At 38.4% G+C, this 24747-nt stretch overlaps 1 protein-coding gene across 2 annotated transcripts; it reads right to left on the bottom strand.

Moving 5' to 3' along the window:
- LOC127441619 (divergent protein kinase domain 2A-like) lies at window positions 1–24747 on the bottom strand. Of its 2 annotated transcripts, XM_051699217.1 has the most exons (4): window positions 24469–24747; window positions 13184–14072; window positions 5063–5366; window positions 1–397 (listed from the first exon to the last, which is right to left on the bottom strand). In XM_051699217.1, exons 2-4 carry the CDS (start codon window positions 13835–13837, stop codon window positions 57–59), a joined length of 1299 nt encoding a protein of 432 aa, XP_051555177.1. In that variant the 5' UTR covers window positions 13838–14072; window positions 24469–24747; the 3' UTR covers window positions 1–56. The 2 variants fall into 2 exon arrangements, with proteins under 2 accessions (XP_051555177.1, XP_051555178.1); XM_051699218.1 differs by lacking the exon at window positions 13184–14072.

The raw sequence follows: 24747 nt of genomic DNA, 5'->3' as shown, positions 1-24747 counted from the left end.
TTTGTTTTTTTTTTTTGTTTTTTTTTTAGGGGTAACACTGCCCCCTGTTCTCAACACTACCTGTTTGTATTGCTCAGCTGTGTGAGATGTGTCAGGTACTCCCGCAGTTCTTTAGCTGCCTGGAAGCGACCGTAATGTTTCTGAGGCCTCGTGCACTCATCAAGGAGGGCAGTGAGGTGCCCGTCTTTCACTATGTCAAGCGGGGGGTCGTGGAGGAGACCACCAGTGGTGCCTCGCCAGGTGGCGAATCTGGAGAGCAGGTTCTGACAGATAGCATAGTAGTTGTGGTCAACGGTGACTCGTGAGCAGAGGATGTCCTTGGAGAAGGAGAGACAGGCTTCTTTGTCGCATTCCTCATAGCGGCTCTCGTACCAGACATCATAGTTCTCTGGTTTATCTGAGCGAATAGAAGATATTCAGTCAAAAAGTACATAATTTATTTCCAAATTAACACTTAAGAACAGAATCAGCATGAAGCTGCATTAGCACCCTATTTTACTTCCACAATGTGACAAATGAGCAAAACGCATATCCGACAGAAAAGTGGGGCGGGACTCGAGTTGATCTGGTTGATTAGATTGTGCACAGCGGGCACTGCATAGCAAAATGGGAATTTGTAGTAAATAGGGTGCAACAGTGCACAGCCACTTTTTCAGCAATCTTTGTTCCGGAAGTATAGAACCAAACCAACCAACTCCGAGGTGAATTGCATCATTCCAAACTTTAAGTAAAAAAAATAAAATAAATAAAAAATAAATAAATAAAAAAAAGGTATATGAAAATCAGACAAAAAGGGTATGAGACTGCTTAACTTCTTTGATAAGGTAATGATCTACAATCACATGAAGCACTGCGAATGACGTAATATAATTAAAAATATATCAAAATATTTTATTGCAAAACTACTTAAAAGTAGTTTGAGAGTGTAGGGCGATCGACTCATTCGCAGTGCGTCATAGAAGAGGCATGTTGCTGCATAGCTCTTTGGTGTGCTTTGTTTGGCATAATTCTCTGATCTGTGAGATCCAATTATCAGTGGATTTTTACCTTCAGGATCATGGGTTTTGATTTCAGAAAAGCTGCATTACCTACAAAAGCAGACTAAAACGATGTCTTAATAGGAACTTGGCTACTGGTTTTAACTAGGGCCGTCGATTTAACCCGTTAATTCTGTGCAATTAATTACATTAAAAGTGTCAAAAAATAAAAAACATTTTACACAATTAATTATGTCCCTGGACTGTGATGAGGAATGTTTCTGCCATCTGAGCAATTCAAGCCTGATGTACCACCAGCTCAGCAGGGGGCAGGAAGCAAAACTCCAGCTGTATAGGCAACACGCAGCTGTTCAGAGAACAAACCACACTCAGGCTTGCTTGTCAATAGCGATAGCACAAGATGAGTATGTGTTTGTGTTTGTTTAAACCGCTAGACTGAGCGTAATTCCGAATGCAGTGATCAAAAGACATTTAAGTAAGTTTCAAACTATGTTTTAGGTGTTAATGATGTAACAACCAAAGTGAGACGCTCCAAATGTGTCTGTCTGATGCATGTGTACATTGATGCTTCCTTAGAAAAGGCCTTATAAAACAAAGTCTGACTGATGAATTAAATTGCAAAATAGATTGCTGTGGACTTTAGGTCAATGAGAGGCTCATGTACAATAATAGGTAAATTAACAGTATATTGCCTTCTAAAGCCACTTTTTGTATTGTCTTAATGCTTTACTTGTCTGCCACAATAATGTAAATGTCAGTTGAAAAGGAAGGTTGTTTCAGAGGCAAAGCCAGTTATTAGATTCTGATGAAAGATTAAGACTTTTTCTTTGGAATAACATTCACTGATGAATTGTGCACAATGACCAGGAATGTGTATAAAGCGAATAGGGTAACATTCTTGTTGACTTTAAACATAAAGTTCACCATCCTTTGCAAAAGCAATAATTGAAACGTCTTTCCCAGTTCTTTTCAGCGTTGTACAATGTTTCACTTTATTTCACAGCATGCCTAATTTCACGCAGCTGCCTTTTCTTTAGCATGGTCTTATTCTTATACTCCTTTCTTTTGTCTGTTTCTGTCTAGCATTTGACAAAGCTCTTTATCATTACATAGTGCTTTATTTCTTGAACAGCATCCATCTGTAACTTCAAAGAGCACAATATGCATTAAAATGAACATGATGTTCTGTAAAATAAAGACAAAGTAGTAGAAGAGAAATAAGAAATTCTTCTGACAGCAGGTGCAGTTCTTCTCTGGCCACCCATTTTAATTCTGAACAAATCAATAACAGTGTGGAATCCTTCCAGATCTCTTAGTGGGTGGTAGGACGTGCAAGAATAGAATGGGCTGTGACAACTATTCATCAGCAAAACTATATTGAGTCATAAAGCCCCTTAAAGAGTGGGAGATGTGCTGTCTTGGTCATTTGACACAGCTCAATATTGCGCCAATAACTAATTAGGGAAAATGAAGTCACCGTGCTGCCAATCACTCTTGGGGGAGCCAATTATGAGATCCTGAAGAGGCAAAGTGCCACAGCCAATCAGAGTGCATGTTTACTTCATTGCTTCTCTGGTTATACTATAATATTGCTTACAGCCATAGCCATTGTGTGCAAAAAAAAAAGGTAAACTTCTTACATTTGTTTAAAATGCATTTGGATTCTCCACAACAATGAATAAATAAGTAAAAAAAAAACAACAAGTTTCCATGACATCCTGATCCCTAGGTACTGTATGTGTTTGAACCTTTTCAATGGAAGTCTTTGGGATTTTTCAACCATTTTTCGTCTGCCTGTTAATATTCTGAAATAATGCTTTTGAATAAAAACCAGGATTCTGTATTTCCCCCCCCCCAAAACAGATACAATTTGTAAGTATTCTAGTTATACTTTTTTTTTTTTTTTTAACTGCGAAGGGTTTACTGTTTATCTACTGTAAAATAATAGTACCACTGACATATAGTTGGTGCTCTTTCCAGATGAAATGCTATTTTAAAAAGCTTGTTTCATTTGAAAAACAGGCCTACATGTCACAATCAAAAGGGAGGTGCTGTATATATACACTGTACTCTACCTGGTCTTTTTTGACCCAAACAAAACAGTTGTTTTGATTTTTTTTCCAAAATAGAAGGGTTAAATTAGCAAGTGGCATTCATTTAGGGATGGGCATTTTGGTAATTCTGTTTACTTAAGTATTCAAAGTAATTAGACAGGCCCACATTTGGACATAAATAGAAATGTACATGTACTGTTTGTCCTACAGATGTCTTTGGCTGCTGTATTGCATATAGATGGTGTTCCAGTGTCTTGCATATTCATTATTATAGACCATTATAATGTAGTCTGTTACAAAAAGTTAAAAAATAAATGGCATAATTAAAATATAATTCAGATTTTCTCTTTACATAAAGACTCGCTGGCCAACTTAAAGAATGCTCAAAAGGGCGTCTCTCTGCTTTTCCTTCAGGTTACTGTAATTATCTTAGCAAGTACACACTAGAAATACAGTTACAGTTGTGCTCAAAAGTTTGCATACCCTGGCAGAAATTGTGAAATTTTGGCATTGATTTTGAAAATATGACTGGACACAAAACTGTCTTTTATATAAGGATAGTGATCATATGAAGCCATTTATTATCACATAGTTGTTTGGCTCCTTTTTAAATCATAATAACAGAAATCACCCAAATGGCCCTGATCAAAAGTTTACATACCCTTGAATGTTTGGCCTTGTTACAGACACACAAGGTGACACACACAGGTTTAAATGGCAATTAAAAGGTTCATTTCCCACACCTGTGGCTTTTTAAATTGCAATTAGTGTCCGTGTATAAATAGTCAATGTGTTTGTTAGCTCTCACGTGGATGCACTGAGCAGGCTAGATACTGAGCCATGGGGAGCAGAAAAGAACTGTCAAAAGACCTGCGTAACAAGGTAATGGATCTTTATAAAGATGGAAAAGGATATAAAAAGATATCCAAAGCCTTGAAAATGCCGGTCAGTACTGTTCAATCACTTATTAAGAAGTGGAAAATTCGGGGAGCTCTTGATACCAAGCCAAGGTCAGGCAGACCAAGAAAGATTTCAGCCACAGTATCGCTTTTAAAGAGCCATGAAGGGCAAGATCTTTAAAAGGATCATGTTTCATTAGTGCATTGAGGAATTAAATGAAATAATAATAATAATAATAATAATAATAATAAAAAAAAAAAAAAAAAAAGTCCATCCACCCATTGCCTTCCACAAAGTGACTTGCAACCTTGATTCCCATGCAGGTCTGGTCAAGTGCTTTTACATCATAACTGCACATCAATTCAGAATAGACACAAAATAAAAAGCTTGTTACCTAACCTTTCAGGAAGACCTATCCACAAACAAACACAAATACACTAGGTTGATTCAAGTAAACACTAGCAGGGAGTAGCCAGTAACAACTGTTATATATCGCACATGCTCCTCCAAGTTCATCTGCCAGCCCAGTTTGGCCTCTCTGGATGGCAAATACTCAGGCATACACAGATGTTTCAGCACTGCACAGATCCATGCCAACTCACTACCACCCAGAATCGTAAGTGCAGCTTTGGGCCACATTCATCTGTTGCAATGCAAATGCTATGACAGCAATACTTACTCAAATGTTAGACAGGAATTTAAATCTCATAGGGGCTCTACAGAGTTGCAGGAGAGCTTTGGTGACTGTCTGTGCTTTATTCAGGTGTAGTGTTACAAGAGCTTAAAAGTACCAGAATAGAAACTGCAAACAGACTTTAATTAGAAGTCTAGGACCGTGGGAGGCCCATGCAGGTTTCTACCTGGACTGTAAGACTGTAATAATGCTGCCTGAAAGGTCTGAGAAACATTTATGTTGACACAGGAACTAACAGGCCAGAAAAACAGGGCTAAAGACGCTCCAGCTCAACTGAAGAAAAACTGAAAGTGGGTCACGTATAAAAGTGTAGAAAAAATAAAAACACCTAACCTGAATTGATGTTTCCTGCACAATTTATTAATGCCAAAAAGCAAGCCAGGAGCACAAAGAGGCTGGAATGAAGTCTTACTCACTCTGTTTTATCAATCTCTTGTCCGCCACGATGACGTTTTCCGCATCAACGACGATGACTTTGCCGTCACGGGGCCCGACGGCAAAGTTGTCGAAGCTGACGTCCAGGAGATAAAGGGCAAAGTCAAAGTCGTTGTTGGTCAGCTGCTCGGCGATGTCCATCAGCTGCTTGGCCAGATCCACTCTTTTCTCCCAGGGTGCATTGTAGAAGCTCCAGAGCTCCTCACCCACATAATTCACTGCCACCATCCGACCACAGGCCCCCAGGTATTTGGCAAATGGCCAGCCCTCATCAGAGGGGAAACTCTGCAGAGAGAAGACCCAAAAAGAAAGAGTGAAGGTGAAAGAGAGGTTCCACATGCAAACAGATGATAATGATGGTTTTAATACCTCTTCCCCCAAACTCAGGGCAAAAGTTGCACATAACTCATGTAAGCCCAGTATCGCAACATAAATTGCACAGTTGCTGGCATTGAGCAAATTAGCCCTAACAAACTTTAAGTGCTGTGGATATTCAACAGCCCCATTTCAATTCGAGTCATTAAAAATGGATGAGTGATCATTAAACATTAATCCCAGAGATTCAAATAATTTAAAAGGACAAACCACAGCATTCTGTAACCAGCAGGAGCCTTCCAACATCTGGCCTCTGTGGTCAGGACTGGAGAGGCTGAATCATCCCGTAGAGGGGAAGCTTCCTGTTGACTGGAGACTGCTGTTTACAGAATATGCGCGTTGTGATGGACCTTTGACAAATATAACCTTTTATTGGCTCACACACGGTTAATATCCTAAATCTGATAACTGCATGAGGTATTTCAGGTATGTGTCCAACCTGTTACATTCATTCTGTCCTTGGGTCAAATGTTCAAACTCAAGTGAATGAAGTGGAGAGACTAACTAAGGTCAATATTTTCCTCTTACCTTTGACCTTAACTTAATTATTGATAATGGTCCGAAATTTGTTAACTTCATTATGAGGCTTAATAAAACTAATAAGTAATGCACTGCAATAATGAAATGACAGATGTTTTAGAGTTCCAGGGTCAACCCTTACTCAAACCTATATACAAACCTATTGATGACAACCTCAACTGCTCTTCAGTACAACAGTGAATAGCTGGACATACCCTGTATATATCCATCTCCATCTAGCAATGGCAACAATAAAGCGAAAGGACCATTAAGCCCAAAGTATATTTAGATTTTGATGCGAACGCTCAGCGCCTGTGTACAGTCAAATGAGAGCCTGTCAACGTATACTCCATTTGACAGTGTGCGCATACAAAGGGGGTTGGTGCATGTGCGCTATGACTGTTATAAGACACCAGACTATTTATCTTTAGGAGTTTAGACCCATAAAGATGTATTTATAGTCCTTCAGACTCGAGGTATGTAATTGCAGGTTCCTCCTGACCACCTCGCATGTGCTCTTGATGTGCCAATCCACAGTTGACGTTTTTACCTTTGTCTCCTGTTATTTACCGGCAATTACGTCTTTGTTCGTGACAGCAATGGCTCAAATGTGATAATTGCCACCTTGTGGAGCCAGTAATTAGTGCAAATATTTCCAGGCGCATGCGCAGTCTGAGCACTCAAAGATGTGCGGTTAGAAAAATCGAGCTGCACAGCGTTTAGTGCTCGCACACTCTGCTGAAGACGAGATTTGCGTCACGTGTCCTGAGTGTCCGTGTCTGACCAAAGTAATGCACTGCAAATAGGTAAATATGTCCTTCAGAGACTCAAGCATTGACATTAATTGTGCATTTTCTTTTTTCCCTCCTTGAAAGTGTTTTTAGGAAGCCGCTGATTATTCAAATCTAGATATTTAAGCATACAAGTGATACAGTTCAAAGTGTCAGCTATTGTTATTTTTTTAACTACTTTTTTTTTTTTGGACCATTTATAAAACAATAATAGGTATTATTTGACTGTTTAAAACAAAGGGGGACAATTCTGCTATGCTGGGACTTTGAGGTTTAAAACAAAAATAAAGAAAAATGCTATAAATAGCCATTACTAATGGCTTAAAAGGTTTTTAAATCACAACGCACTTTTCAATGACTAATAATGTTCCTGAATTTTGAATTTAAGTTTTAGTATTACTAAAAGTTTTAGTTTCAGGTTTAGATACTTTGGAATGTTAAGTGATTATTAAGTTATATTCCAAGTCTGACAGTTATACCTCCCGGCCTGTGACAACCAGTCAACTCAAAACTACAGAACAGGGTGACACTAGACTACCTTTGGGAACACTATGCCATCAAGGTTTTTTTTCCTCTGAGAGTGTCAAATGACTGTAAAAAGGCCATACCCGGGTGAGTGTGAAGTTGAATTGTTCCATCTACTGGAGGGAAAAAAATAAAATAAAATGTACTGCAGAAACTCAGTGGATGCTCCTATACTCTACTGAAGAACTTCAGTAAATGATAGATGTCTGCAAACTAAATCTTCCACATTTTTCAGCCTGATTCCATATAGAAAACTAGTAAAACATTGTTCTCTTTATCATTCAATATTAGGTTTAAAAAAAATCAAATTACAGTATTTTTAATTTCAAATGCATTTTTTAAATTAGGCCTAAGCCAATTAATATACATTTGCAATGGTTGCATTCTAGAATTATTTCTAGCATCTGCAAATTGGAGATATGCCATTTTTAACCAATACAATACAGCATATTCCAAGTGAAAAAGTTCAAAACAGATATGGCTCAGCCCCTAATTGAAATAAAGTCAATGTCCGCTCTAATTCAGAATGCTTAGGAAAGTCCACACCTTTCTTCAAAAAGCTGCTCATGATCAAGATCATGATTTGAGGTATCATTCATGACCGTATCAAACACGGCGCAGGACAAGCTACGCTCAATTTAATAGCTAGGCTTAAGGATTTAAACAAACCAGCTCATAGTACATTAGTACCACCTCATATCAAGCACATTTACAGGCCACTCTATAAGATCATCTAGAAGACTTGCAAAGCTTGTTTTATCAGGAGCAGCATGTACAGATGTCTCAATGATGCTTTGGAAACCTCCATTATAAAGTTGCATGCCACCTCTCTTTTACTTCTATTAAATATCCTCTAACATTTTGCACTGATGTTATCAAATAGCACAATGACATTACAATGAGCTCTGCTCTGTTACACTGTGCTATCAAATTTCTACAGGGTTGCATTCTGAGCTTCATAAAATATCAAATGCAACAAATCACTAACCTGTTTTCTAAAGCAACGTTTTACATTAATACATACCGTTAGCAATTTAAAGAGACTTACAAGCAGCATTACCACATGTAAAAGGAATACAAAATTTCCATACTTTTCACTTGAATTGAAACCAGGCCTTGACAATGTAAACAGCTTGTAGAATTTCTGTGAAATAAAACAGCCCCCCCACACCACAAACCTGTTGAGCTCCAGTTGGATGTTTTACAGTGCCCAGAAACAACATGCTTTTTCTTTCCCCCGCTCTCTTTTTCCAACTTGAGGTGCAGCTCTTGCTATAATACGTATCATATGTGAAACAGGCATAACACAAGACCTTTCTTTCCCTAGAGCTGCAACAATGCTCAAGGACTCAATAAGCTTACAATATACATAACCTTCAAAATCATAGCAAACTATTTCTGAGAGACATTGAAGAGCAACGCTTTACCAAGAGGGGTCAGAGATCCTAGATCCTCGATTCACAAAAACATGTGATAGCATGCAAATCAACAGACACAAGTGTAAACTCATTAAAGTAAACTAGCGACATACTGAAAAGCTGAAACTACATCCAAGGCAATTAAAAAAAATGGTAGAGGTGACTGTTTAGGTGAAAACTATGGTCACCACAAACCTCAGAGCGTGACAGCTACACGTGCGATCCAGTGTAATAAAATCAGACTAAATTACATGAAAGACAGTTGTTGCATTGGTAAAGCGCTGAATTAGTCACAAGCAATGTACAGAATGTGCAAAGAGAACCGCTGAGGATGTAACTTATTTGTTTCTCCGACCCAGTGGAAATTCTAGCTTATCAACAACAGAAGAGCGTGTTTGTGTATGTCTGCACACTACCTCTAAATAAACTCCAACAATGGCCAAATGGTTGCGGGACTCACAGTGTAGGTGGGTTGAAGGCAGGTGTAAGGTTGGTTTAAATAAAAGCACTGTTAACATCATGTCATGACAGGTGCTGGTCATTTGTATTCGAGAGACACCCTTCTATTTTATCCTGCTGTTAGGGTGGTGGTAGCTCAAATAGCTAGTAACCTAAAGGCTGGTTCAAACCTTAATGGGGGCGATTCCAGACCTGGAGATATATGTACTAAAAAGTTTCTTTAAATAAGGCATCTGATTGATGACATAAATAAATGCAACTTCCATTTGGGTGTCGAAGCTCGCAAGGCTACAGTTTGCTCACACTCTCTGCATTTATAGCGCCTGTCAAACTGGTGCTGAAGTGTCAGGAGGGAATTTTATCAACTCTGCACAGATGGCTCTAAGTGACAAACAGTCAAGAAAATATACAGCAATGCCATTTTGAAAATATGGCCATGTTGGAGCAGTAGCATTGCACACTGACGCTTATGTGGTTAATGCTGGTTTAAGGCCAGCCTGCAATGTTTCCCAATCCCATTCACCTTCTACTATATCTTCTTAAGAGGCAAAGGAAGAATAATACAAGCTGCCGATTTCTGCTTACAAACCCCCCAGAACGCCTTGCCCCATAGACTTCCGTTTAAAGTTCATTACTGAAGTGATTTTTGCTTGTTTTTACAAACTGAGGGATGAGTCGCAAAATTGTACTTTGGTTATTGACAGAATGTTGCTTTAATGTAAAAGTGACATTAGTTCAAGGCTAAATGGTATGGTAGTGCACTGGCTCTCAACAATGGGATGGGGCTCACAAGGGGGCCTCATCAATCTTCCAAGGATGCAACATGATGACCGAAAACCATTTAAAATAAGTTAATATTAAAATTAATTGGTTAAAATACAAAGAATTCAATTACGACAATGTAAACCGATTTAATGTTTCTTATTCCGCAAAAAATTTCCAGTGAATGCTCACAGACAAATTTAGTGGGAGGGAGAAGGCCTGTGAATATTGGGGGCACTGGAGTCATAAAGGAAGAGAATCATTGTAGTAGTGTACTAGTAAAAATCTGAATAATTTGATTATAGGAATCACTCTAAAAACACTTTTGTAAAAAGGTCTGTAGGAACCGTATCAGGACAAATCTCTTCAATAGGAGGCGAGTTCACCAGTGTACAAGTACTAAATAATAGGCATGTCCTTGATAACAACCTTGCTGTGCTCAGTCTTGTTTGTGAAAGCCCTACACACAAACAGCAGTTGACTCCTGTCAGCTCTGGGACTGTTTAGAAAGGTGCTCCGGGCATGGCAGCCTCATAATAACCTCATTGTCAGGTGAAGAGAAAGGCGCATACAGCACACTGGGCTGTGTGCAAGATTAATACCATGATGGACATGACCCTCAGGGCTCTTCCTGTGCTATTCTCAGCTTTAGCGAGCAGATGGGCCATGTTCTCAATTGAAGGAGGAGACACAAGTAATGCAAACAAAGTCAAGCACAGCAGCTTTATTTTTTTATTTTTTTCCCCCAGAGGACACATTTTTCACAACAATCTGACACAATACCAGGCTAAGGAGAACAAATTGTGTTTCTGACCTTTTGGGGGAAGAGGTATAAATAGCAGTAAAAATGCCAGTGGATAAAGATAAATAAAAAATAAAATTAGACGGGGCATCTGAATTCCTGTCACATCCTGCCAATTCATGTCACATTTCCTTACCACAAAATTTGACTAATTGCCAAAATGCTCTTTATTGCAGTCAAATATATACAATCACCGGCCACTTTATTAGGTACACCTGTACATCTACTTATTCTTGCGATTATCTAATCAGCCAATCATGTGGCAGCAGTGTCATGTATAAAATCATGCAGATATGGGTCAGGAGCTTCAGTTAATGTTCACAAACCATCAGAATGGGAATAAATGTGATTATTTGGCTGATAATCGCATGAATAAGTAGATGTACCTAATAAAGTGCCCGGTGAGTGTACATATACACAGTGTGTGTGTATATATAATATATAAAATATATAATAATCACACACACACACACAAGTCTGAGTCAACATTGAAATTGATCTGGTATTCAACGTGTAATTTAAAGCCGAAATTCAAGAAACTTTTAGGATTTTGATAAATGTAAAAGATTTGAAAGAAATGTTATGATGCAAAATGAGTAAGAATTACTTAAGATTCTGCACTATTTTTATGGATCATGCTGGGATAACATGGATCTTCAGGTTTTGTAAATACTTGTGGACTTGCTTCTAAAAGCAAAAGGGGGGACCATACTGTACCAAAAATGAAGACATTCATAGTGATTTTATAATTAAACCATTTCTGGTTTAACAGCTGATAATACAATTTGAAATGAGAAAAATTATTATCAATGCCAAATAGATGCAGACTTTATTGAATCCTACATATTTTTTAAATGTCCTACCATATTGCAAATGATTGCAACAACTTCTGGCAAAATAGAAAAATCAGGCTTTTCTTAGCCTCAGGAAGTGTGATGAATCATTTAAAGCATTCTGAGGGACACGCATCTGTTAGCTGTTAATGTCATTTTTTACAACAGGGGAAGGAACAGCAAGTGCTTGTGAAGATCACAGGTAATCGCATCTATGGATTAGGAGCCAATTCATTAGCGGCACCCACTGCAAACTAATGACATTAGTTTGATTATGTTGACAGAGTTGCTGCAGAGGTTGCCCCCATTTGCCCTGCTAAACTGTATGTGGCTAATCAAATTTACCAGCTCGTTCTCCAGAGAGAGATCAGATTGCCTTTATCACCAAGAATGCTTGAGGTGTGGCAGATAGCGTGAATGATGGGAGGTGAGAAGGGATACTGGCTGCTCACACAGAGATGTCCTTTTGTTTGCCAAGCCCTTCGACAAGCTGGGTCAATTGCAAAAGAAATTGGAATAGATTGGTCTAAATAGCCAGGTCTAAAAATCGATGGCAGACAGAGAGGTGCAAAAAAGAAAGCGGACAAGGACAGTCACTGGTGTAAATGCAAAAATATTTAAAAAAAAAAAAAAAAAAAATTGGACAAGGTTTTGGACAAAACACCAACTCGTTCTCTTTTAATTTACAGAATATACTTTAACAACAAAAACGTATTTATGTCTAAAGGAATTCTTTAAGACAAGTAGGCTGTTGCTCAAAGCAGGAAAATCTCTTAGTGACCAATGACTGACCCAAAGTATCTATCATTTACAAAGCCTTGCACAGAACTTTAAAATATGCTCCGTTAAAGGGATAGTTCACCCAAAAGTTCACCCTCATGCCATCCCAGATGTGTATGACTTTCTTTCTTCTGCAGAACACAAATGAAGATTTTAGAAGAATATCTCCACTCTGCAGGTCCATACAATGCAAGTAAATCATGATCAGACATTTGTAGCTCCAAAAATCACAAAGATTACTTCTATGTTTCCTTTAATAATAATTAATTAATAATTTTCTTTATTTATCACACATTATACATTTGCACATATACAGTGAAATTCTTCTTTTTCACATATCCCAGCTAGGCTGGGGTCAGACTCCAGTGGATAAATTAATATCTTCAGAAGCGATATAATAGGTGTGGGTGAAAAACAGACCAATATTTAAGTCCTTTTTTCCTCTAAATCTCCACTCTAACTTTCACTTTCAGATGTGAAAGTCACATGTGGTGCCTGTTTAGTTTTACTTTCAGATGTAAAAGTGAAAGTGGAGATTTAAAAAAAGGAATTACATTTTGATCTGTTTCTCACCCACACCTATTATATTGCTTGTAAAGATATGAATTTAATCACTGGAGTCTTATGGATTACTTTTATGTTTCCTTTATGTGATTTTTGGAGCTACAAATGGTCTGCTCACCATGCATGTGCATTGTATGGACCTACAGAGCTGAGATATTCATCTAAATATCTTTGTGTTCTGCTGAAGAATGTCACTCACATCTGGGACTACAAAAGATGACTTCACAAATAAGAATTTAAAAGAAAAGTTTCTATTTGGTTAATGTGTGAATACCTGCAGCACAAGAGGCTCGGGGTTGAAGGCCAAAGTCATTAGCAGCTGCATTCGCTCCGTGTCCTTCAGGTTCTTCAACAGGAAGCTTCCAGAGTCCTTGGTCTCAGCATACCTCCTGACCACTCGATCTAGAAGCCTCTGAGAAGGACAGTGCACCAGATCCGACCAGCCCTCCACTACCTCAGGAGTCAGAAGCCTCACGTCCCCATTAAGTCGGGCAAATTCAGTTTTGTACATACCCTGAATAAGATCGCAGCGTGGTCTTCCAGTGGCTCTTTTGCATATCTTCTGATCAATCTCTGCCAGTTCCTGGTTAGAGCCCAAGCGTTTGAGCACCACCCTGCGGGTTCCTTCCCTGGGTTCTCCGTATTGAGCATAATAAACATTCTTTACATTGAAAAAGTCTAGGAAGCGCAAGCGACCCCACGTCTCAAAGGTCACCTGGCCATTCATGAACTTGCGGCACCAGCTAGTACCGAAGCAGGCCGGACACTTGTTGAGGCCGATGAATCGGCGGTCTGTAAGCTCGTTCCTCTGGAAAGAGGCGAAAAAGTTATGAGTGTTCATCAGCAGGATAACAAAAAGCGCTATGATGAATAGGAACTTGCCACATCGGTAAACGCGGCCAAATTTGAGCGACAGTATCCGCAGCATGCTGACTGGCAGCAGCCCGAGGAGGGTGGGCGTGGTGAATTTGTCAATGCGGCTGTTCCATCATTGATGCGTGTATTACCATCATCCACATCGTATACCTCAGCTGGAGTGGTTCATGCTGGCAGCAGAGTTGCTTGTTAACCCCAACAGATTCAAGAGCCCCTCGCACCATGTTTTTCACGAGGGGTTTTGGATTCTACATTAAGTTCAGGCATAAGTTGCCACATTGGAAAGCCTGAAACAGATAAATGAAATCCGGTTAATAAAGCCCCTGAGCATTGTGCATTTTTTAAGAGATGCAGTATAGAAGTGTTAATGATAACACAGTCAACAAAGCCATTACTTCTTTCACACATTTAGACACAGTGAAATTTCAGAGCTATTTGAATTAGGTGAGAAATAAAGTGCACAAATCAACCTTCATGTTAACATTTTCTTATGGCTTATATGTGCTAACATAGTGAAACCACATAATCTGCCTTTTGGGGAGGGCAACAGGAAGTGAGTGATGTGTCAACGTTCACTCTACAGTACTGTTTAATGTGTAACTTCAGAAAATTAAGGAGGAAAAATAATTACACAAGAGATATGTTGGTTTTAAATTGACATGTTAAAAATTGATTAGCCCCATTAGAATAGTTCCGACAAATATTTACAATACATAAATAATAATAATGAATATAGTTATGAGGGTGCTCACCCTGTGGTCTGTGTGAGTCCTAATGCCCCAGAATAGTGACGGAGACACTATACTGTAAAAAAAGCACAGTCTTTCGGATGAGACGTTAAACCGAGGTCCTGACTCTCTGTGGTCATTAAAAATCCCAGGGCACTTCTCGTAAAGTGTAGGAGTATAACCCCCGTGTCCTGGCCACATTCCCCCCATTGGCCCTTATCTTTCATTGCCTCCTAATAATCTCCATTCCTGAATTAGCTACCTCACTCTACTCTCTCCTCACCACCAATAGCTAGTGTATGGTGGGCATTCTGGCGCACTATGTATATGGATCATCCAGGTGGATACTGCGCACTGGTGGTGGTTGAGGAGATTCCCCCTATACTATGTAAAGCGCTTTGAGTGCCTAGAAAAGGGCTATATACAGTTGTGCTCAAAAGTTTGCATACCCTGGCAGAAATTGTGAAATTTTGGCATTGATTTTGAGAATATATGTCTTTTAAGGATAGTGATCATATGAAGCCATTTATCACCACATAGTTGTTTGGCTCCAAATCATAATAACAGGAATCACCCAAATGGCCCTGATCAAAAATGTACATACCCTTGAATGTTTGGCCTCGTTACAGACACACACAGGTTTAAAATGGAAATTAAAGGTTAATTTCCCACACCTGTGGCTTTTTAAATTGCAATTAGTGCTTTGTATAGTCAATGAGTTTCTTAGCTCTCACGTGGATGCACTGAGCAGGCTAGATACTGAGCCATGGGGAGCAGAAAAGAACTGTCAAAAGACTGCGTAACAAGGTAATGGAACTTTATAAAGATGGAAAAGGATATAAAAAGATATTCAAAGCCTTGAAAATGCTGGTCAGTACTGTTCAATCACTTATTAAGAAGTGGAAAATTCAAGGATCTCTTGATACCATGCCAAGTTCAGGTAGACCAAGAAAGATTTCGGCCAAAACTGCCAGAAGAATTGTTCGGGATACAAAGAAAAACCCACAGGTAACCTCAGGAGAAATACAGGCTGCTCTGGAAAAAGATGGTGTGGTTGTTTCAAGGAGCACAATACGACGATACTTGAACAAAAATGAGCTGCATGGTCGAGTTGCCAGAAAGAAGCCTTTACTGTGCCAATGCCACAAAAAAGCCTGGTTACAATATGCCCGACAACACCTTGACATGCCTCACAGCTTCTGGCACACTGTAATTTGGAGTAACGAGACCAAAATAGAGCTTTATGGTCAAAACCATAAGTGCTATGTTTGGAGAGGGGTCAACAAGGCCTATAGTGAAAAGAATACCATCCCCACTGTGAAGCATGGTGGTGGCTCACTGATGTTTTGGGGGTGTGTGAGCTCTAAAGGCACGGGGGATCTTGTGAAAATTGATGGCAAGATGAATGCAGCATGTTATCAGAAAATATTGGCAGACAATTTGCATTCTTCTGCACGAAAGCTGCGCATGGGACACTCTTGGACTTTCCAGCATGACAAGGACCCTAAGCGCAAGGCCAAGTTGACTCTCCAGTGGTTACAGCAGAAAAGGTGAAGGTTCTGGAGTGGCCATCACAGTCTCCTGACCTTAATATCATCGAGCCACACTGGGGAGATCTCAAATGTGCGGTTCATGCAAGACGACCAAAGACTTTGCATGACCTGAAGGCATTTTGCCAAGACGAATGGGCAGCTATACCACCTGCAAGAATTTGGGGCCTCATAGACAACTATTACAAAAGACTGCACGCTGTCATTGATGCTAAAGGGGGCAATACAAAGTATTAAGAACTAAGGGTATGCCGACTTTTGAACAGGGGTCATTTTTTTTTTTTGTTGCTATGTTTTGTTTTATGATTGTGCCATTCTGTTATAACCTACAGTTGAATATGAATCCCATAAGAAATGAGTTTTGCCTGCTCACTCATGTTTTCTTTAAAAATGGTACATATATTACCAATTCTCCAAGGGTATGCAAACGTTTGAGCACAACTGTAAATGTAAGGAAATATTATAAGAGGTGCTAGAAAGTCATCTGATATCAAGCAGAGACTATTGCTCTATTAGAATGCTCTTTCCAGAAGAATGTGGACAAAGTCTTCAATAAAAAATTTAAAGGGATGGTTTTGGAGCATCAGCATTAAACTCATAAAAGACACAGTGCAAGCCAATAAAATTACAGATTAGTTATAGGGCAATGTACTTTATCACTCAACCCCTTTATTTATGCCTTAAAATTATTATGCTAATTGAATGCATAAAAGGAGCCAGCAAATCAGTCTTGTGTGATCCTTCAAAATACTTTTAATTGTAACAACTGACAAGATGTGTGAAATCCTGAGGATACTAAGATATTTTCAAATAGACTTCTGATAAGACTAGACAAGTTTCTAATTTTTGGTCCTTACTGCAGAAACTAAGAAATGCAACTAACTGTTTTTGAAAGGAACTAATAGCTTTTAATGAATAGGAGTCATAAATCATATTCAATTCTGATTTTGCATGAATTCATGTGAAAGTGACACATTTTACATCTGACAAGCCACCCCATGTACCCAAAATGACCCTACTTAAAAGGAATAGTTTGGGTTCAATTCAAGTTAAGCTCAATCGACAGCAACTGTGGCAAAGTGGATTTTTTTTCTTTAAAAAGGGCAAACATTGAAGTTGCTGTTCATTGAGCTTAATTTTTTTTTAAACCCCAAATATGCCTATAAATACTTAAGACTTAAAAGCATATTTGCACATTTCCTGGACTATACAATGTGTGCTAAAGGGAATATTAAAGGAATAGTAGTCAATTTACTGTTGGGAAGAGTGAATTTGCAGGTGCAGCAGATGATTAGGGCATGATCGGACTAGTCAAACGAGACATGACTAAGTCAAGATTGTATCAAACAAGGCTTCAGCAGGCATTCTTTTGAATCAAGTATTTGACTAAATGTGGGAGGGTAGAGTTATCTTTCATGATAAACACTGACAGCAAAACCTCCAATAACAAGTAGGTCAAACTCAGTAAACAAGGCCTTTTAGATGCATGTTTAAAAGTGTTAAACTGTTTTGCACAGTTTAGGCCCAAGTATAGGTTTTCTGTATGACAGTATGTCATGCGCACATTTCATTATAAGAGTGAACTCGTACTAGTGATCACATGACAAAGATTTGATGCAACTAATTTGGCAAAGTTAAGCAAATCCAGTGATCAGTTGTTCTTTAAAAGCTCTCATTGTGGCAACTCGGTATTTTCTAAACAATTGTTTCCAAGCTGACTGGTGCACCCCCGACTCCACAAAAGTTGCATAGAAGCCTCAGAATCATATTGAAACTGGTGATTTTAATCCAGATCTTGCCATTTTTGTGTTCAATATGCAGGATTTAAAAGACAGAGAACAGACTATGGTTGGTTCGTGAGTATCTGAGGCCAACACTGTTGTACAGATAGTATTTGATTACATCAAATACGCCCCCGCTGCCATGATGAGGGGAAACACTGGTAAACAAAGCACTGAGTTTCTTCAGTAACAACTAAATAAAATTAAAACAATGTGACCGTGAAAAACATTGTGTATATAGAAATGTTGGATAATATTTCAAAGGTGTTATGTAAACACAAATATGAAGCTAAACTTAAGTTTGATTGTAAGAAAATAACTTCTCACAATAATGGTAGAATATTTCTTTGAAATATCGCTTTTATCTGTTTCTCAGGTTCAACGGCAGCTGTAGTATTCTCCTCCATTGTAAATGTGCTGTAAATTGTTTTATTATAGATTTAATTCTGTTGTAAGCTTTCTTAGCTCACTTCATTAGCTGCGTTTAAAAACATATGAGAAATAAAAACAGTTAAACAGGCTTAGTGTGCAATTATTGCTTTTATATGTATTGTCATGTTTTGCATTCAAAGCGTATACTTTATAAATTAAGAAGGGTCACTTTATTCATAATTTATTACTCTGTGATAACGAGTGTTTACTCCGGACTTTAGAGACAAGACCCAGACAACTTTTGTATTACCGTGAATGCACCATTGTCTCCTTAAATAAATATAATAATTTAAATGGAGTATTCAACAAATAACAGCCTACACACAAGATATGAAAACAAACTTACATGCTGATGCTAACAGTCAGGAGTCCCGACTGCTATATACAAACAAAGTACAAAATGCTAGTGTTGTAAGTTCAGATTCAATTTGTTGTCATTCAGCATTTATACAGGTGTACAATGAGATAAATATATTTCACTAAAGAGCCAAGACGGCAACAGAAGAACACTTACAAATAGGAGAAACAGCCAGGTAAACATTAGCATTAGACTATACTTTAGCTGGCCATCAGTCTGTATTAGTCCACTCACGTAACAATGGGAAAATATCCTTAATTCCTAGATTTACCTTAAAAATGTGATCGGAATGCACTCAGCTTAAATTTCATGAGCAAGACTAGAGATCTATAAAGTTAACAACTATGCAAATTAACAGCACAAAAAACAAAAAAACAAAACAAAAAAAGTGTTCAATAAGACTGCACCATTCATGTTCATGGTTTTTCATTTGGATCTTTGAGGCCCATGCGAGTAATTCTGTACTCATTAGGGTTGGGAACCAAGAACTGGTTTGGAATGCCCAATTCCCAATGTGCTCTAAGTCCTCGTGGTGGTGTAGTGACTCGCCTCAATCTGGACGGAGGACTAATCTCAGTTGCCTCCGCATCTGAGACCGTCAAGCCACGCATCTTATCGCGTGGCTTGTTGAGCGCGTTACCGTGGAGACATAGCGCGTGAGGAGGCCCACGCTATTCTCCACGGCATCCACACACAACTCACCATGCACACCACCGAGAACCAATTTATAGCGACCACGAGGAGGTTAACCCAACGTGACTCTACCCACCCTAGCAACCGGGCCAATTGGTTGCTCACTCAGCACACCTTGGATTCGAACTTGCGACTGCAGGTGTGGTAGTCAGCATCTTTACTTGCTGAGCTACCCAGGCCCCCGAACCAGATCCATTCTATAAAAAAAAAAAAAAAAAAAAATACCAGAATCGTATGATCTTCGTGACTTTTGGTTCCGTTAACGGTTCACCAGGGTGCAATTTTCCGCCAATGCAGCTGGAACACCATCCTCAAATACTATGACAGTGTTTCCAACAGCGCATTTCTATAGCAGCGCAGCCCTCTACTGACTCCACAGTGTAAAACACACAGTTCTACCCATGTATTTGATTCCTGATCGAGCGAGTCTCGAACCGGCTCTTTTTACAGCACGAAACATATGCGCTTCCGGTACAGTTCGATTCCCGAAATAATTATTCAAAGGAGCTGGTTCTTTTGAATCAACAGCGCAAAACATACGGTGCTTCCTGTATGGTTCTTTCAGGATCGGACTATTCTAATGAGCCGGTTCTTTTGAATCTACAGCATGAAACATACAGCCCTTCCAGTATACAATAATCTTATACTGATGTGCAAGTTATGGATGTCCAACTCGAAATTAAACAAGAACTGTTGAAATCTCACAAGCCTGAAGTACAACATTAGGCTACAAACAACACAGTCTAAACTGTCTTTGGAACTGTTACTGTTTATTTAATGATGACCTGCATCTCTGTTAAATCAAGCAGTGTAGTTACTGACTGGTTGTTCATATGACAATGTATAATTAAAGATACACAAGTTTTGTTGTAATAAGTGGAATTTTATAAAAGAATAAATGAATTCATGAAATATGCCATCACATTTCATGTTGGTTTAGATTAGCTTTTTTTAAAATAGAGTAAGGATCTATTATTGGATTGTATTTATGTCTGTATTTCTGATTTGTTATATCTGCACAAATCTGAAATTCTCTCATTATTTGGTAACAGACAGCAGAGGGTAGTAAAGGCAATAAGAATTGCATTTCTCAATAATTCTTAAAAAAAAAAAAAACACACACACACACACACACACACACACACACACACACACACACACACACACACACACACACACACAAAAATAAAAGAATTACCGGAATCCTTAAGAGGAATCGGAATCGTAAAATTCCTTATGATTCCCAACCCTAGTACTCATTCTGCCTCTCCTTCAGCCCTTTACGAGGAGGGGAGAGGGTCCAATAAAAACCTCACCTCATCACTGTGCACAAGGAAGGAGAGAGCTCAGGTAACTCAACAGCCCTCTCGCTGAATGCATACCACACGCAAATAGGCACCAAGCTCTCAATGCTCACAACTTTTAAGACGTGCTATGAGACATGCGTGTAACTTGCTATGAGAATAGGGGGCAAAGCTTCCACTGAAGGGATAAGGCACATCAGTTAAGGGTAAACAGACTTAAGCAATCAATATCCAGTTTCTATAGTGCAAAACTTCTAAATGTACCCTGAATGAATTAAAATAATGATGTCTAAGAACGCCAAGGAGTGTACGGATATTTTATTCTAAACTTTTCTGCGGGACTCTAAACGGTCAAACAAAAGCCAAGAAGTGAAACATATCCTCAGAAATGTGTCAAAAGGATTACATTAGTTTCACAAGCTACAATGTTAAAGGAATAGCCTAGTTCACCCCAAAAATCATAAACTTTTAGCATTATTTACTTACCCACATGACGTTTCCAAATCTATTTGACTTTATTTCGTACACAAAAGTAGCACATTTTTCAGCCATTTTCATAATCAATCGTCGTGGAAATTAACAATCAATTAATCAATCGTTAACGTTAATGCCGCAAAACGCAAGTGGAGGACTCCAAATAATATGTACATGTAACCTACGGTTTAAATATAATGATTAATACACTTAAGAAATAAGTACTGACATTTTCCTCTTAAAATATTCTTAGTAGTGATCGACCGATATGGGTTTTTTAATGGCTGATGCCGATATCTTGCGATCAGGGTGGCCGGTAAGCCAATACAATGCCGATATATCACACAAATTAATATGTATTAAATAAACATAAAATTGCTAAAAAAAAAAAAATGAATAAAATCTTTAGCACTATATTTCCTCAATTTCACACTAAACTTTAACTTTGTAAAAAAGAATCTAACAAAAAAATATTGTATCTTAAATGGTAGATAGCAGTTTCTTCTGATTTCTGTTTAGTCATCAAATTTGAAGAAATAGTTAATATATTAGGAAAAAGGAAATAACAGTATACACAGTAGTCCAGCAACCATGCACATGTCCACGTTTGCAATCACATTTTCTCAAAAAATATTGAATCAAACCAAGTGCATATACAGTGCATAGTGAATAAGACATTTACTCATAGCACAGGTGAAATGCATTTACTTTCAAGTTGCACTCATCTCCTGACAATTTAAACGGCCTGGATCGCCTACTTGAATTGTCAAGGAGTGACCTTCCTGATTATAAATCAGAGGAACTTTTTATCCTGAAGTTTTTGATTCTGGTTGATTGAATACACGCATCAGAGGAAGATTTTAGAAGAAAATGCGGGATTTTTGTGAGGTTCGTGAATTACATCGATTTAAACAAGATATCTGCATATTTGCAGACAGTATATATTATAAGTTTTATTGATATTTGCCTTTTTATCATTAGACAAGTTACAGGGAACTGTTGAGGAGAGACTGTTAGAATACATGAGGCATAGGAAGATTTGTGTGTTCTCCACAGGACACTGGATCTGCTGAAGTTTTGTGAGGTTGGTTTATTACATCCGTTTAACCGAGATATGCGCATATTTGCAGATGGTATATAATAGTAGTTTTATTGATATTTGCCTTTTTATCATTAGACAAGACAGTTAAAGTTACAGGGAACTGTTGAGGAGATAGATAATCAGAACATTATGAGCTCAAGTGCGTCTGTTCACTTCCACTGTAAGTGCCTCAATGTGACCTTGATTTTTGCCTTTTTTTTTTTTTTTTTTATATAAAAAGGGACGACTCATTTTTGTGGGAATCAACATTATCCAACAAATTCTTTTAATTGAGCTTAACTTGTCTTTAAGAATATTCCTTTAAAGAAGCCAAACAAAAGGCTAGATCTGAAGGCATGGGGAGGTCTTGAGAAATAAGCAATTCCAGAAATGAATACCAGTGTCATGTCTCTGTTCTTAATAAAATACTTAATGTGTGGTGGGCCATCCATTGTGTTGCATTCTGCTTGAAGTTGCACTGCTCTGTGGTATTGAAATATAAAAACCACAGTTGCCACAAATATTGATTGCTTAAGTCAATAATGTTTGATCACACAAGCATTTGGCCGAGCCATTATGCTGCAAGCAAAACCAACCAAACCAGATAAAGAGCTATAAATTATCTATGCCGTGCATGTATGAAGCCAAGCAGAACAGGAACTAACCACAAGTGCGAGGGGGGATTTTAGCTCGTACTTACTTATGATTGATGTCTGTACCATGTGAAGGCAAGTGTGTGACCTACATGAGCAACACGCAATACTACTCGAGATCTATAATATGCCCTGTAAAGCCTAATGTTGTCATTACTGGAAAAATCAAGTTGTCTTACTTAAACATTTCTTGAAATGGCAAGCTTTGGGTTCATAACTCAAATATATATGTGTGAACTTAATTATCTTAAAAATCTAAAGACTTTAAAAAAATCTTAAAATATCGAGTACAAAATTGAGGCTATGAGGAATATCCATGATCCCTAGCACTTGAAAGATTTAATTATGTTATTTGTGTTTCTTTGGTCATTGGGAACTTTTGGGGGCATTTGAATGGTTATTAACAACTCAGAGGTTTGAGCACTTTTGCAGTATTACCTATGTAGTTTTGTTGCAAACAGTTGTTAGGCGTGATGACACAATTAGGGTGATCGGTGTCACCTTTGGTCAAGTTAACTTGATCTCAGTTCTACTTGTGCAACTGAAGTAAAGATATGTATGCATTTCAGTAGAGAATTCAGTTTATTTAATAATTGATCTACAATCGGTTATAATCTTTGAGCAGTGTTATTTTACGATCTAAATTTGAGTCCATTAAACTACGATTAAGTAGAAACGGCAACAGCAACAAGCAAATCTGAGTTAAATCTACACAATTTTCCAGGACATTTAATGTGCCACATGGTTGTAATATTTAAACAAAAACACACGAGAGGTCATTAGAATTGTGGTTAGAGTTATTCTTCCAAAATTCTGTATTAGTTTATTTTTTATTTTATTTATTTATTTTTTACTTTTAGCTTTTATTTTGGTGTTTGTGTGTTTTTGACGGTAGTTTCGCAACTCTGTGTTGTCCACTTGCGTAGTGTTTTAGCCTGTTTGGTACTATACCTAAAGAAAGTCACTCCACATGTGATACGCTTCGACCACAAACAACTCAAAGCAACTCAAAGTTTGCAAATATCTTCACAGCACCATCAAAAACACAAGAAAAACCTGTCAACTATACATATATTATCAGCTGACTGACGTCTCAAACTCTGACCGTTGCAGTCAACTCGCCACGTCAATCAGGCACGCGCGCTTTGATCCGCTGGATCATCATACAGTGAATCCAGCGCCGCGTCACGCGTGGACAGCATTGTGTCCTACCGCAGGCGAACAAGAAAAGGAACAAGACTCTCTCTCTCAAAGCTGCAAAGCGATTGAGCAATGCCGTCAGGAAGTTTGTTTGCCAGTCATACACATTACAAATGTCAGAGTATGTGATACACGTTAAAATACCCCATCACGAAACCAGTTAAAGGAAATGTTGTTCATCATCCTCAGCTGATAAACGATGCTAATAATACTTTCAAACGAACAGCGTGACATAATATTGTTGGGCTGTTCATGCTCAAATAGAAAAGTTTCTTCATTCATATACGTTTTACTACACCGCAATCAACTCGAGACGCTTTCGCCTTTTTGATGGAGAAGTTGTGCCATGTCTAATTGTAAAACAAAAGAAAACATAGCAAATATAAACATGATTTCAGGAAATTGTAATGTGCAAATTCCACAGCCTACCGAATAGTAAGCAGATAAGTGAAAACTCCGGATTTATTCCAGGCGCGTGAAGTCGGGAACAATCGTTATCTATTTATGAACTGCTGTCTCTCATTACCAGCCTTGCACATCGATGCATTCCCACGTTGTCCAAATGTTGCGTGCACATTGCTTCTCCTTTTTCTTTATTCCTTTAAAATTCGACCTGGTTGCCGAAACATCTTTCCTTCCTACATCTTCAGACAAGTTCAGCCAGCGCGCACTGGAGCAGCTGCACAAAACGTCCGACTTCTCGCAGCG

The sequence above is a fragment of the Myxocyprinus asiaticus genome, chromosome 5, assembly GCF_019703515.2.
Source record: "Myxocyprinus asiaticus isolate MX2 ecotype Aquarium Trade chromosome 5, UBuf_Myxa_2, whole genome shotgun sequence".
NCBI classification, from domain to species: domain Eukaryota; kingdom Metazoa; phylum Chordata; class Actinopteri; order Cypriniformes; family Catostomidae; genus Myxocyprinus; species Myxocyprinus asiaticus.
Note: the sequence above shows the minus strand (reverse complement) of the source record. Positions and strands in the feature narration are given on the sequence as shown.